Source organism: Salmo salar, chromosome ssa26, assembly GCF_905237065.1.
Source record: "Salmo salar chromosome ssa26, Ssal_v3.1, whole genome shotgun sequence".
Classification (NCBI taxonomy): Eukaryota; Metazoa; Chordata; class Actinopteri; order Salmoniformes; family Salmonidae; genus Salmo; species Salmo salar.
Window position 1 is genome coordinate 22,244,089 of NC_059467.1, and position 14,250 is coordinate 22,258,338.

Below are 14,250 nucleotides of genomic sequence, written 5' to 3' on the forward strand. Positions count from 1 at the left end.
TGTAGGTTGGGAAAAGTATGTGAACCCCCTATAGGCTAATGTCTTCTCCAAAAGCTAATTGGAGTCAGGAGTCAGCTAACCTGGAGTCCAATCAATGAGATGAGATTGGAGATGTTGGTTAGAGCTGCCTTGCCCTATAAAAACACTCACAAAATTAGAGTTTGCTATTCATGAGAAGCATTGCCTGATGTGAACCACGCCTCGAACAAAGAGACCTAAGATAAAGAATTGTTGACTTGCATAAAGTTGGAAAGGGTTACAAAAGTATCTCTGAAAACCTTGATGTTCATCCATCCACGGTAAGACAAAGTGTCTATAAATGGATAGAGTTTAGCACTGTTGCTACTCTCCCTAGGAGTGGCCATCCTGCAAAGATGACTGCAAAAGCACAGTGCAGAATGCTCAATGAGGTTAAGAAGAATCCTACAGTATCAGCTAAAGACTTACAGAAATCTCTGGAACATGCTAACATCTCTGTTGACAAGTCTACGATACGTAAACCACTAAACAAGAATGGTGTTCATGGGAGGACACCACGGAAGAAGCCACTGCTATCCAAAAAAAACATTGCTGTACGTCTGAAGGTTGCAAAAGTGCACCTGGATGTTCCACAGCACTACTGACAAAATATTCTGTGGACAGATGAAACCACAGTTGAGTTGTTTGGAAGGAACACACAACACTATGTGTGGAGAAGAAAAGGCACAACACACCAACATCAAAGCCTCATCCCAACTGTAAAGTATGGTGGAGGGAGCATCATGTTTTGGGGCTGCTTCAGGGCCTGGACAGCTTGCTATCATCGACCGAAAAATGAATTCCCAAGTTTATCAAGTTGTTTTGCAGGAGAATGTAAGGCTATCTGTCCATCAATTGAAGCTCAAAAGGAGTTGGGTGATGCAACAGGACAACGACCCAAAACACAGAAGTAAATCATTAACAGAATGGCTTCAACAGAAGAAAATACGCCTTCTGGAGTGGCCCAGTCAGTCCTGACCTCAACCCGATTGAGATGCTGTGGCATGACCTCAAGAGAGCAGTTCACATCCCAAGAATATTGCTGAACTGAAACAGTTTTGTAAAGAGGAATGGTCCAAAATTCCTCCTGACCGTGGTGCAGGTCTGATCCGCAACTACAGAAAATGTTTGGTTGAGTTTATTGCTGCCAAAGGAGGATCAACCAGTTATTAAATCCAAGGGTTCACATACTTTTCCACCCTGTACTGTGAATGTTTACACGGTGTGTTCAATAAAGACATGAAAACGTATAATTGTTTGTGTGTTATTAGTTTAAGCAGACTGTGTTTGTCTATTGTTGTGACCTAGATGAAGATCAGGTCACAACAATTTATGCAGAAATCCAGGTATTTCCAAAGGGTTCACATACTTCTTGCCACTGTACATGGTTTCTAATGTTTAGACATACGGTGATCCTCCCTCCTGTCCCCCCCCACAACTCCCCCACCCGTCTCCCTGTCTTCTCCATCTGTCCCCCCACCCTCCCCCTGTCCACCCCAATCTCCCCCATCTCCCTCACCCTCTCCCTGTCTCCCCCACCATCCCCCTGCCCCCCCGCCCCATCTCCCTCACCCTGCCCCTGTCTCCCCCACCCTCCCCCTGTCCTTCCGCCCTCCCCCTGTCCACCCCAACCTCTCCATTTCCCCCACCCTCTTCCTGTCTCCCCCACCCTCTTCCTGTCTCCCCCACCCTCTTCCTGTCTCCCCCACTCTCTCCCTATCTCCCTCCTACCCTGCCCCTGTCCACCCTAACCTCTCCTTGTCTCCCCACCCTCTCCTTGTCTCCCCACCCTCTCCTTGTCTCCCCAACCTCTCCCTGTCTCCCCCACCCTCTCCCTGTCCACCCCACGCTCCCCCTGTCCTCCCCCATCCTACGCTCTCCCCAGGCCCTGCTACAGATGAACCCCTACCACATTGACTCCCTGCTGCAGCTCTCTGATGTCTGCCGCATGCAGGAGGACCAGGAAATGGCCAGGGATCTAATCGGTGAGTGTCAGGGACCTGATTGGTGAGTGGGACTCCTGTCTTTGCTCTGGTTGGCAAGGAGGGTCATACTCAAAGCTCTGATTGGTGAGTTGGGGATCCTCTCTGCTCTATCCTCTTGCTCAAGGTTTGTAAATGTGTCATGAGACGCCTTTGGTATGTTTCCTTGGACTCTTATACAATTTAATCTAGGTCCCAGATAAATAGTTGGAATAAGTTTATGCAACATTATTCTTGATAAACATCGGTGTACACTATTTATTCTTAATTTGGGTGGTTTGAGGACAGTAAATTTCTCATTTGGGTCTCGAGCTGAAAAAGCTTAAGAACCTCTCTCTGCCTTATGCAGTTGATCAAGATAAGGTTTAATAGTTAAATTGAGTCTGCTGTATCTACAGCATGTTTATTCTCTGAAAGACTCTATATTGGGAAAAAAAGAACAACAAGGGGCCAGCATACAAAGTAGGGTATTTCAGATTCCTCAGGTAATGCATTGAGGCAGGAAATCTTACCGTACTGTTACTCCAAGCCTGTCGCTACTAGCCTGCTAACATCATCTATAAATGAGTTGATAAATACAGTTAAGGTTTGAGCAGAGCATGCTTTGGTCAGGGCTAAATCACATCAATGCAGAGGGCAAGCAAAAGCAGCTTCCATTTACAGTGACTTCTCTCTGACCTCCAAGGTGAAAGTACATTTTCAACCACATGTAACTGAATTGAACCCATCTAAAATATGTATTGGTTATCTAGCCACATGTTTGCACTGTACGCAATACATTCAAACAACCCACTGATTGTTCAGATATAGTCAGTGAAAGTGCATGTCAAGATTCTTGATGTGTGGGTGTCGCCCCTCTCATCCTGTCAGCTGCTCCTGATCATGCTAATGAGGTCCTACTCAAATCAACTCATTACAGCAGCTCTGGAAGTTTTTATAGTTGTATAATCTTATTTTGCAGGGGCTTAGTACATTGGGATCCTACCAGTGTTTTTGACCAATGAGAAATGCTGCTACCTCTAGGTAGCTAGTCTTGTTGAGTAGTTGTTGACACTGGAACTCGCAAGGGAGAAGGTGAGTGGTTTCACTTAAAGCTGTTTTCATGCCTTCCAGCAGAGGGAGACATTTATGTTTTTACAAAAGACAAACACAGACAGGTGGAAGGAGCCTGGAGGAGGGTATGGTGATCTACCAATTGTGAATCACTGAGACTGTTTAGCAGCCAGGTAGTGCTGGCTAAAGTTATATATTTTCACTTGTCTTTAATAAAAGACTGTGTGTGTTCCAGAGCGCGCCCTGTACAGCTTTGAGTGTGCATTCCACCCTGTGTGCAGCCTGACGTCAGGAACCAGCAGACTGGACTACCTGCGACCAGAAAACAGGTTAGATAATACATCTCTGCTATACAGGTCAATCCACAAACACTGTTATGAAGGGCCTTTCTCTTAAATTTCCATTGAATATTTCATTTTATAAGGTTTATAATGTAGGTATCTCCTTTGTCTGTATATCTATCCTCTCTGCAGGGCATTCTACTTGGCTGTTTATAAGCACATGATGTTCCTGGAGAGGAGGGGATGCCCCCGGACAGCCCTGGAGTACTGCAGACTCATCCTGAGGTACATGGGAGACGTGTGTGTGTGTGTGTGTGTGTGTGTGTGTGTGTGTGTGTGTGTGTGTGTGTGTGTGTGTGTGTGTGTGTGTGTGTGTGTGTGTGTGTGTGTGCAGTGTGCACCCCAGGTGTCAGGGGTAGAGGGAAGGTGAGAATCGCATAATGGAAGAAGTACAGCGACGGACTATGTGTGTTATTTATTCGGACAAAAAAAGCCAATTGAAAGACAAAAGTGCAGATAAAGACAAAATGTGTGCATTTAAAAGATTAGGGTCTAATACGTTTTTATCAATTCACTGATTTCCTTAGATGAACTGTAACTCAGTAAAATCTTTGAAATTGTTGCGTGTTGCAACAGGTGTATAAAACTGAGCACACCGCCATGCAATCTCCATAGACAAACATTGGCAGTAGAATGGCCTTACAGAAAGTGCTCTGTGACTTTCAACATGACACCGTCATAGAATGCCACCTTTCCAACAAGTCAGTTCATCAGATTTCTGCCCTGCTAGAGCTGCCCCGGTCAACTGTAAGTACTGTTATTGTGAAGTAGAAAAGTCTAGGAGCAACAACGGCTCAGCCTCAAAGTAGTAGGCCACACAAGCTCACAGAACAGGTCCGCTAAGTGCTGAAGCTGCTATGGGTTTCCATAGCAGAGCAGCCGCACACCAGCCTAAGATCTGATCTCACTAATGTTCTTTTGGCTGAATGGAAGCAAGTCCCCGCAGCAATGTTCCAACATCTAGTGGAAAACCTTCCCAGAGGAACTCCATATTAATGCCCATGATTATGGAATGAGATGTTTGACGAGCAGGTGTCCACATACTTTTGGTCATGTAGTGGATATAAAAAACGGATTGTTCAAACCATCTAAATAAAATATATTAATGATGTGATATTTGTAGTTTATTAAATGGCACAAAGGCTGCGCTGTGCTTATCTGCGCCCAATCCCAATTGTTATCTAAAATGTCCTCCTTATAAAGATTCCTTCTCATATATTATCCTAATAAAGGTCTTACCACACTTCATATCAACTAAACAAACATAAACCCAAGTCAGATGTCTATATATTACCCAGGAATGACTCCTCTAAATGGGTCCATTATTGGTCATAAAACCTGGTTAAGCGGTATGACAGTACAACACCCACGGGACAGTCCACACACTATGGAAGGGCTATTACTACACATTCATCTGCCTCGGCCCTGTGTCTTAGGCCTTTAGCCTTTATCTTATCTGGGATGTGGTGGTCATGGTGTACTAAACATTATGAACACCTGCTCTTTCCATGACATAGACTGACCAGGTGAATCCAGGTGAAAGCTAAGATCCCTTATTGATGTCATTTATTGAAGGGGAGTAGACAGGTTAAAGAAGGATTTTTAAACCTTGAGACATGGATTGTGTATCTGTGCCATTCAGAGGATGAAGGGGCAAGAGAAAATATTTAAGTACCTTTGAATGGGGTATGGTCGTAGGTGCCTGGGTTTTTCACGCTCAACCGTTTCCTGTGTTTATCAAGAATGGTCCACCACCCAAAGGACATCCAGCTAACTTGACACAACTGTGGGAAGCATTGGAGTCAACATGGGCCAGCATCCCTGTAGAACACTTTTAACACCTTGTGGAGTCCATACCCAGACGCATTGAGGCTCTTCAGAGGGCAAAAGCGGGTGCAACTCAATATTAGGAAGGTGTTCCTAATGTTTTGTACTCTGATTGTTTATCTATGATTTCCGTCAAACACTGGCTTCCTCCCCTCATGGTGGTGTGTGTCTGCTCTGTATAAGCATCCATGGTGGAACACATTGTGACGGCTGTCCCTCTCAGGCCTGCTGTGTTATGATCAGGAGGACCTTATCTCTGCTTCAGTAGATGACTGATAGGAATACCAGATGAACAGCCCTGCTGCCCGCAGCAGCTCTGTCATATACCACATATAGGGCCCTGCTTTTTGTTGCGGAAATGGAGGCACTGTGCTTTTACCGGTATTACCAGCATTATCCAATAGTGTTGATGGAGGTAGAAAATCCTAGGAAATGTTATTTAATTGACACAAGCTGTCTCCAATCAATATCTGACCGTGACTGGAACCCAGGTCCAGCGACTGCCAATCCCTTAACCTGTTACTCCAAGAGGTCCGAACAGCTTGACGAGCTCGCTAGGTGTTGGGTTATGGTTGCTTCACTACTCCCTTCCTTCGGGAGAGCGTGTCCCCAAGCTATGCCTAGTCCCTCACGCGTACATGCCACTCGGATGGCCTCATGGGCACCAATCCCACTTCTGACACCAATGTAGTAAATTTGGAGGGTAGCCCCGACCGGGACTCAAACGCGGATCTACAAACCCAGATCCAGTGACTGTCAGGCCAACAGGTGTTGATTTATAGTCGCTGGATCCGGGTTTGGATCTGTTGGGGATACCCCCTGAATTACATACAATGTATTTCCATGGTTGGTTTCATTTAATCTCCCCTTTAACTGCCCCCGATTTTACAAATTTTTAGCTACAACTTCCAAGTCTGTTGGAGAGGATCAGCTTGAGCAAAATAAGATGTAGAATCACTGATCTACAAATAGTATTCCCTGCCAAATTATAGTAAATAATAATATCACACGCACAACCAGGCATTGATTGATTGGAGACCGTGTCAATTAAATAACATTTCCCAGGATTTTCTACCTGCAGCAACACTACTGGATAAAGCTTGAAATACCAGTAAAAGCACAGTGCCTCCACAGTGCCTCCATTTCCATTATGTATAGTGTCACTGTATTTAGGATCCCCAGGATATTGAGTCTTTCCAGCAATGGCACAGATTCTGGTCACGGGTTGTCATGGGTCCACTTTTAATAAAGAAACCATTTATTTTATTTCTGTAATGTTTATTTATATAATAGTTATGTGGTCTTAGTTATGTAGACGAAACTGAATGAAGTATTCATTGAAGAAGAGGAGCTGTTGTGTGTTTTATTCCGTCATCTCCTTTCTCTCCCAAGTCTGGACCCCGACAGCGATCCCCTCTGTATGCTACTGCTCATTGACTTCCTCTCCCTGCGCTCACGAGAGTACAACTTCCTCCTCCGGCTATACCAGGATTGGGAGGTGAGACGAGTGTGTGTGCAAGATTTTCCCTGTATGTGTGACCTCAAACCAGTGTGTGTCTGATTTCTGTGTGTGTATTGTCTGATTTCTGTGTGTGGTGTGTGTGTGTGTGTGTGTGTGTGTATTGTCTGATTTCTGTGTGTGGTGTGTGTGTGTGTGTGTGTATTGTCTGATTTCTGTGTGTGGTGTGTGTGTGTGTATTGTCTGATTTCTGTGTGTATTGTCTGATTCCTGTGTGTGTGTTTCCCAGGTGCACAGAAACCTGTCCCAGTTGCCAAACTTTGCCTTCTCTGTGGCTCTGAGCCACTTCCACCTGAGTCAGGAGGATCAGACTGAGTCAGAGGAGAGGGAAAGGCTGAAACACAAGGCTGACCTGCTGCTGCAGAACGCTCTCATCATGTTCCCTGGAGGTTAAAGTCACACACACACATACACACACGCACAGGCCTGAGAGGAACAGCCGTCAGAATGTGTTACACCATGGATGCTTTTATAGAACACACACACACACACACACACACACACACACACACACACACACACACAGAAAAGAGACCTATGCCTGATATCTGTTTGTTTGGGTGTTCCCCAGTGTTGATGCCTCTGTTGGAACTGTGCACAGTGCAGCCAGATGCTGCTGTATCGTCACATGACTTCTTTGGACCCAGAAGCCAGTTGGGGTAAAGCATCTGCTTCAATCGAGGCATCATGTCTCCCTGTCTTTCATGTCTTTCCTATATCAAATCAAAGTTTATTTGTCACGTGCTCCGAATACAACAGTGAAATGTTTACTTACTTACAGGCCCTAACCAACAGTGCAATTTTTAAGTAAAAAATAGGTATTAGGTGAGCAATAGATAAGTAAAAAAACAACAGTAAAAAGACAGTGAAAAATAACAGTAGCCAGGCTATATACAGTAGCGAGGCTATATACAGGCACCGGTTAGTCAGGCTGATTGAGGTAGTATGTACATGTAGGTATGGTTAAAGTGACTATGCATATATGATAAACAGAGTAGCAGTAGCGTAAAAGAGGGGTTGGGGGGGGGGGGGGCGGCACGACACAATGCAAATAGTCCGGGTAGCCATTTGATTACCTGTTCAGGAGTCTTATGGCTTGGGGGTAAAAGCTGTTTAGAAGCCTTTTGGTCCTAGACTTGGCACTCTGGTACCCCCTGCCATGCGGTAGTAGAGAGAACAGTCTATGACTGGGGTGGGTGGGGTCTTTGACAATTTTTAGGGCCTTCCTCTGACACCGCCTGGTGTAGAGGTCCTGGATGGCAGGAAGCTTGGCCCCAGGGATGTACTGGGCTGTATGCACTACCATCTGTAGTGCCTTGCGGTCGGAGGCCGAGCAGTTGCCGTACCAGGCAGTGATGCAACCAGTCAGGATGCTCTCGATGTTGCAACTGTAGAACCTTTTGAGGATCTCAGGACCCATGCCACATCTTTTTAGTTTCCTGAGGGGGAATAGGCTTTGTCATGCCCTCTTCACGACTGTCTTGGTGTGTTTGGACCATTCTAGTTTGTTGGTGATGTGGACACCAAGGAACTTGAAGCTCTCAACCTGCTCCACTACTCTCAACCAGCCCCGTCGATGAGAATGGGGGCGTGCTCGGTCCTCCTTTTCCTGTAGTCCACAATCATCTCCTTAGTCTTGGTTACATTGAGGGGTAGGTTGTTATTCTGGCACCACCCAGCCAGGTCTCTGACCTCCTCCCTATAGGCTGTCTCGTCGTTGTCGGTGATCAGGCCTACCACTGTTGTGTCGTCAGAAAACTTAATGATGGTGTTTGAGTTGTGCCTGGCCACGCAGTTGTGGGTGAACAGGGAGTACAGGACAGGACTGAGCATGCACCCCTGAGGGGCTCCAGTGTTGAGGATCAGTGTGGCAGATGTGTTGCTACCTACTCTCACCACCTGGGGGCGGCCCGTCAGGAAGTCCAGGATCCAGTTGCAGAGGGAGGTGTTTAGTCCCAGGATCCTTAGCTTAGTGATGAGCTTTGAGGGGACTATGGTGTTGAGTGCTGTAGTCAATGAATAGCATTCTCACGTAGGTGTTCCTTTTGTCCAGGTGGGAAAGGGCAGTGTGTAGTGCAATAGAGATTGCAACATCTGTGGATCTGTTTTGGCAGTATGCAAATTGGAGTAGGTCTAGGGTTTCTGGGATAATGGTGTTGATGTGAGCCATGACCAGCTTTTCAAAGCACTTCATTGCTTTGGACGTGAGTGCTACAGGTCTGTAGTCATTTAGGCAGGTTGCCTTAGTCTTCTTGGGCACAGGGACTATGGTGGTCTGCTTAAAACATGCTGGTATTACAGACTCAATCAGGGACAAGTTGAAAATGTCAGTGAAGACACCTGCCAGTTGGGCAGCACATGCCCGTAGCACATGTCCTGCTAATCCGTCTGGCCCCGCAGCCTTGTGAATGTTGACCTGTTTAAAGGTCTTACTCACGTCGGCTACGGAAAGCGTCATCACACAGTCGTCCGGAACAGCTGATGCTCTCATGCATGCCTCAGTGTTGCTTCCCTCGAAGCGAGCATAGAAGTGATTTAGCTTGTCTGGTAGGCTCATGTCACTGGGTAGTTCGCGGCTGTGCTTCCCTTTGTAGTCTGTAATAGTTTGCAAGCCCTGCCACATTCGACGAGTGTTGGAGCCGGTGTAGTACGATTCAGTCTTAGCCCTGTATTAGTGCTTTGCCTGTTTGATGGTTCGTCTTGAGGGCATAGCAGGATTTCTTATAAGCTTCCGGGTTAGAGTCCCGAACCTTGAAAGCGGCAGTTCTACCCTTCAGCTCAGTGCGAATTTTGCCTGTAATCCATGGCTTCTGGTTGGGGTATGTACGTACAGTCACTGTGGGGACAATGTCCTCGATGCACTTATTGATAAAGCCAGTGACTGATGTGGTGTACTCCTCAATGCAATCGGAAGAATATCCTGCTAGCTGAATATCCTGCTAGCTGAATATCCATGTCATCATTCAGCCACGATTCCGTGAATCATAAGATGTTACAGTTTTTGATGTCCCGTTGGTAGGGTATTTGTGATCGTACCTCGTCTAATTTATTGTCCAATGATTGTACGTTGACGAGTAATATTGACGGTAACGGCAGCTTTCCCACTCGCCTTCTGTGGATCCTTACGAGGCACCCTTCCCTGTGTCCTCTGTACCTGCGTCTCTTTCTCTTGCCCATAACGGGGATGTTGGCCTTGTCGGGTGTTAGCAGTATATCCTGTGCGTCCCGCTTGTTGAAGACAAATCTTTGTCTAATCCGAGGTGAGTGATCGCTGTCCTGATATCCAGAAGCTCTTTTTTGCCGTAAGATACGGTAGCAGAAACATTATGTACAAAATAAGTTACAAATAACGCGGAAAAAAACACATAATAGCACAATTGATTAGGCGCTGCCATTTCTTTTGCCGCCATTTTACTATATGCACCTCTTCTGTGTCAGTCAGCCAAATGGAATCATGTCTCCCTGTCTGTCATGTCTTCCCTATATGCACCTCTTCTGTGTCAGTCAGCCAAATGGAATCATGTCTCCCTGTCTGTCATGTCTTCCCTATATGCACCTCTTCTGTGTCAGTCAGCAGCCTAATGGAATTGAATCGTCCATTGTTCCTTTTTCCCATCTCTTTCCCTCTTTCTAGGCAGTCTCCTGCCCTGGCTGAACTGGTGTCTCTGTATGTGGGGCGGACTCACACCCTGTGGAGGGAGGGAGGGGTCCTACTGTGGTTGGAGGAGTGTGTGAGGGAGGTGTTACGACGAGTCGACACTAAAGACCCTCTGGTGGAGGACTGCCAAAACAAGTAAGAGCCCCTTGGACTCTAGACCACTGGCATTATTACCTTTCCAACCGTCCAAACTGTTCCTCGTTACCCCATTCACCTCTAATACTGAGTATTTCTGTTCAATAAGTAATATTCATTGATTCAGTGGAGCAATGTTCAATGTGGATTCCAAGCTTGCTGCCTTAAAATTAAATCAAAAATAGATTACATTAGATTGTTTTTCTACCATTGTTCTACTCGACATTTCCAATGTGAAAGAAAAATTATAGAACATTTTCCAAATTAATAAAATATAATTAAGATGTCTGGATTGCTTATGTCTTCACACCCCAGGGTTAATACTTGGTGGAAGCACATTTGGCAGCCATTACAGCTGTAAAACATTTGGAATAAGAATCTACCAACTTTGCACCAATGTTAGGGCAACATGTATCCATTTTTAATTTTTTAATTTTTATTTCTCAAGCTCAGTAAATTTGATTGGAAGTCATTGATGGACAGCAATATTCAAATCTTGTCTCTGATTTTCAAGCAGATTTAAATTAGGACTGAGACTGGACCATTCAGGAACACTCAACACCTCTTGGCATTACAATTACGGCATTACAATTAGTGTAATTGTCCTGCTGAAATATAAAACTATACCAGGGTTATGTATTCAGAAGACTGAGACAGGGTTTCCTCTAACTTTTTATCTGGACTTTGCTCCTTTCATATTTATTTTGATCCTGACAAACTCCCGAGTCTCTGCAGGTGACAAGCATAACCATAACATGATGCTGCAAGCACATAACTTGAAAATATAGAGGATAAACCACATTGCATTCACTCCACATATCTGGCATGTATGGCAATGTGAAAAGAATGAAGCCTGTGTTAAACAGTTCACTTCATTCATTCTGTTTGCAACAAGGCCGTTAAGTAATACTGCAAGACAACACGGCAAAGAAATTTGCTTTTTTGCCTAAATTAAAAATTACAGGCTTGGGTCCAATACAACACAACACACAGTGAAACCCACTGTATTTTCAAGTACTTTTTTATTTTATTATTATTATTATATCGTTTTTGTACTGTTACCCCTTTTTTGTGATCCCGGCCGGCCAAACCCTCCCCTAACCTGGACGTCGCTGGCCCAATTGTGCACCGTCTCATGGGTCTCCTGGTCACAGCTGGCTGTGACACAGCCTGGCATCTAACCCGGGGCTGTAGTGATGCCTCAAGCACTGCAATGCAGTGCCTTAGACAGCTGCACCACTCGGGAGGCCCCGGCCTATGTGTCTCTGACTTTGGTTTCCCCTCCTGTCTCCTCCACCCCCCTAGGAGGAAGCAGAGGTACCAGAGTGCCCCCCTGAACATCCATCGCCACGTCATCCTGTCTGAAATCAAAGAGGCCACCTCCACTCTACCGCTGGTGAGAGACTCAGGCAACAGCCACTCTACTATACCCTGGTCACCAGTTCTGTTTCTGATTTAGCCCAGTCATCCATTGTCATGCTGTTTGTCGTTTGTTCAATCAGAAACAGATTTGGCAACCAGCTTTACTCTATTATTATGTCTGTGTCTCATATAGCACCCTATCCCCTTATATTGCATGACTTTTGACCAGCCATAACCCTGGTCAATAGTAGCACACAGTATATAGGGGAATAGAGTGACTTATCTAATCATAGTATAATTTCCTTACTGCTTTATCACATGATCATGAATGGTTGTATTCATTTATTCTGTACAATGTATATCCTGTATGTTTATAACATGAAACGCCCCACAGAGTAAATGTGGTTTGCATGAGAGTAGCTACAGTACAGAGCATACCAAATTATGCTAAGAATGTAGTCCTCTAGTTGAAAGAGGGAATTAACCACTGGCATACGGCTTCCTTATTGGTTGCATGAAGAACCCAATCAAATATAATGATTGGACCTCCTCATCGAGAGCTCCTCATAACACAAACAAGATCAACGTTGATGTTTTGGATGCATGACAATTACATCAGTAACAGAGTGGTAGTGAGGATAGGCCTTCAATATGTTTACTGTAATGGTGAGTTGTGTGTGTTCTCTCCCAGGAGGTGACCACTCAGTCGGTGATGGGGTTCGATCCTCTCCCCCCGCTGGACTCAGTGGCCTCATACACCCGGCCTGAGAGGTAACCCTCCAAACATGTCCTAACTTGTGTCATTATACATGTCTTGTGCAAGGTAAGGTATGTACCAGTGCAGGTTTTTATATAGTTTACACAATATAGTTAAAATCGGAAGTTTACATACACTTAGATTGGAGTCATTAAAACTAGTTTTTCAACCACTCCACAAATTTGTTGTTAACCTGTTAAGGACAGACTTCCGCTAGCGGAACGCCGTTCTGCCTGCGGAACCCCTAGCCAACAGCCAATGGCATCGCACGGCGCGAAATACAAAACCAACTAAAATACCACAATTCAGTTTTCTCAAACAATCAACTATTTTACACCATTTTAAAGACAAGACTCTCGTTAATCTAACCACATTGTCCGATTTCAAAAAGGCTTTACAGCGAAACCAAAACATTAGGAGAGTACCCTGCCAAAAATAATCACACAGACATTTTCAAAACAAGAATATATGTCACAAAAAACAAAACCACAGCTAAATGCAGCACTAACCTTTGATGATCTTCATCAGATGACACTCCTAGGGCATTATGTTATACAATACATGCATGTTTTGTTTAATCAAGTTCATATTTATATCAAAAAACAGCTTTTTACATTAGCATGTGATGTTCAGAACTAGCATACCCACCGCAAACTTCCGGTGAATTTACTAAATTACTCACGATAAACATTGACAAAAAACATAACAATTATTTTAAGAATTATAGATACAGAACTCCTTTATGCAATCGCGGTGTCAGATTTTAAAATAGCTTTTCGGCGAAAGCACATTTTGCAATATTCAGAGTACATAGCCCGGCCATCATGGCTAGCTAATTTGACACCCACCAAGTTTGGCCCTCACCAAACTCAGATTTACTATAAGAAAAATTGGATTACCTTCGCTGTTCTTCGTCAGAATGCACTCCCAGGACTTCTACTTCAACAACAAATGTTGTTTTGGTTCCAAATAATCCATAGTTATATTGAAATGGCTCCGTTTTGTTCGTGCGTTGAAGTCACTATCCGAAGGGTGACGCGCGAGCGCATTTCATGACAAAAAAATGTCAAAATATTCCATTACCGTACTTCGAAGCATGTCAAACGCTGTTTAAAATAATTTTTATGCTATTTTTCTCGTAAAATAGCGATAATATTCCAACCGGGCGACGTTGTATTCATTCAAAGGCTGAAAGAAAAAAATGGAGTAGTCTCGTGGACGCGCATCTCCAGTGTCACTGTTCCCAGCCTGACCACTAACAAATACTCCTGCTGTTCTTCGCCCAGAGACTGCAGTCTTTCACTTTCTGGCGCCTTCTGAGAGCCAATGGAAGCCTTAGAAAATGTCACGTTACAGCACAGATGCTGTATTTTCGATAGAGATGCTACAGAAGGACAATAAATTGTCAGACAGGGCACTTCCTGTATGGAATCTTCTCAGGTTTTGGCCTGCCATATGAGTTCTGTTATACTCACAGACACCATTCAAACAGTTTTAGAAACTTTAGAGTGTTTTCTATACAAATCTACTAATTATATGCATATTCTAGTTTCTGGGCAGGAGTAGTAACCAGATTAAATCGGGTACGTTTTTTATCC

At 44.6% G+C, this 14,250-nt stretch overlaps 1 protein-coding gene across 2 annotated transcripts in view; it reads left to right on the forward strand.

The window, feature by feature from the left end:
- The window catches only part of LOC106587382 (transcription factor 25), a 33,308-nt gene that overhangs the window by 8,814 nt on the left and 10,244 nt on the right, over nt 1-14,250 (forward strand). For both annotated transcript variants that reach the window (XM_014175734.2, XM_045707976.1), the window contains exons 8-16: nt 1,904-2,003; nt 3,289-3,382; nt 3,527-3,619; nt 6,614-6,719; nt 6,970-7,129; nt 7,312-7,399; nt 10,375-10,533; nt 11,839-11,929; nt 12,587-12,666. In XM_014175734.2, coding sequence (XP_014031209.1) covers nt 1,904-2,003; nt 3,289-3,382; nt 3,527-3,619; nt 6,614-6,719; nt 6,970-7,129; nt 7,312-7,399; nt 10,375-10,533; nt 11,839-11,929; nt 12,587-12,666 — 971 coding nt within the window. The remainder of the gene's footprint in view (nt 1-1,903; nt 2,004-3,288; nt 3,383-3,526; nt 3,620-6,613; nt 6,720-6,969; nt 7,130-7,311; nt 7,400-10,374; nt 10,534-11,838; nt 11,930-12,586; nt 12,667-14,250) is intronic.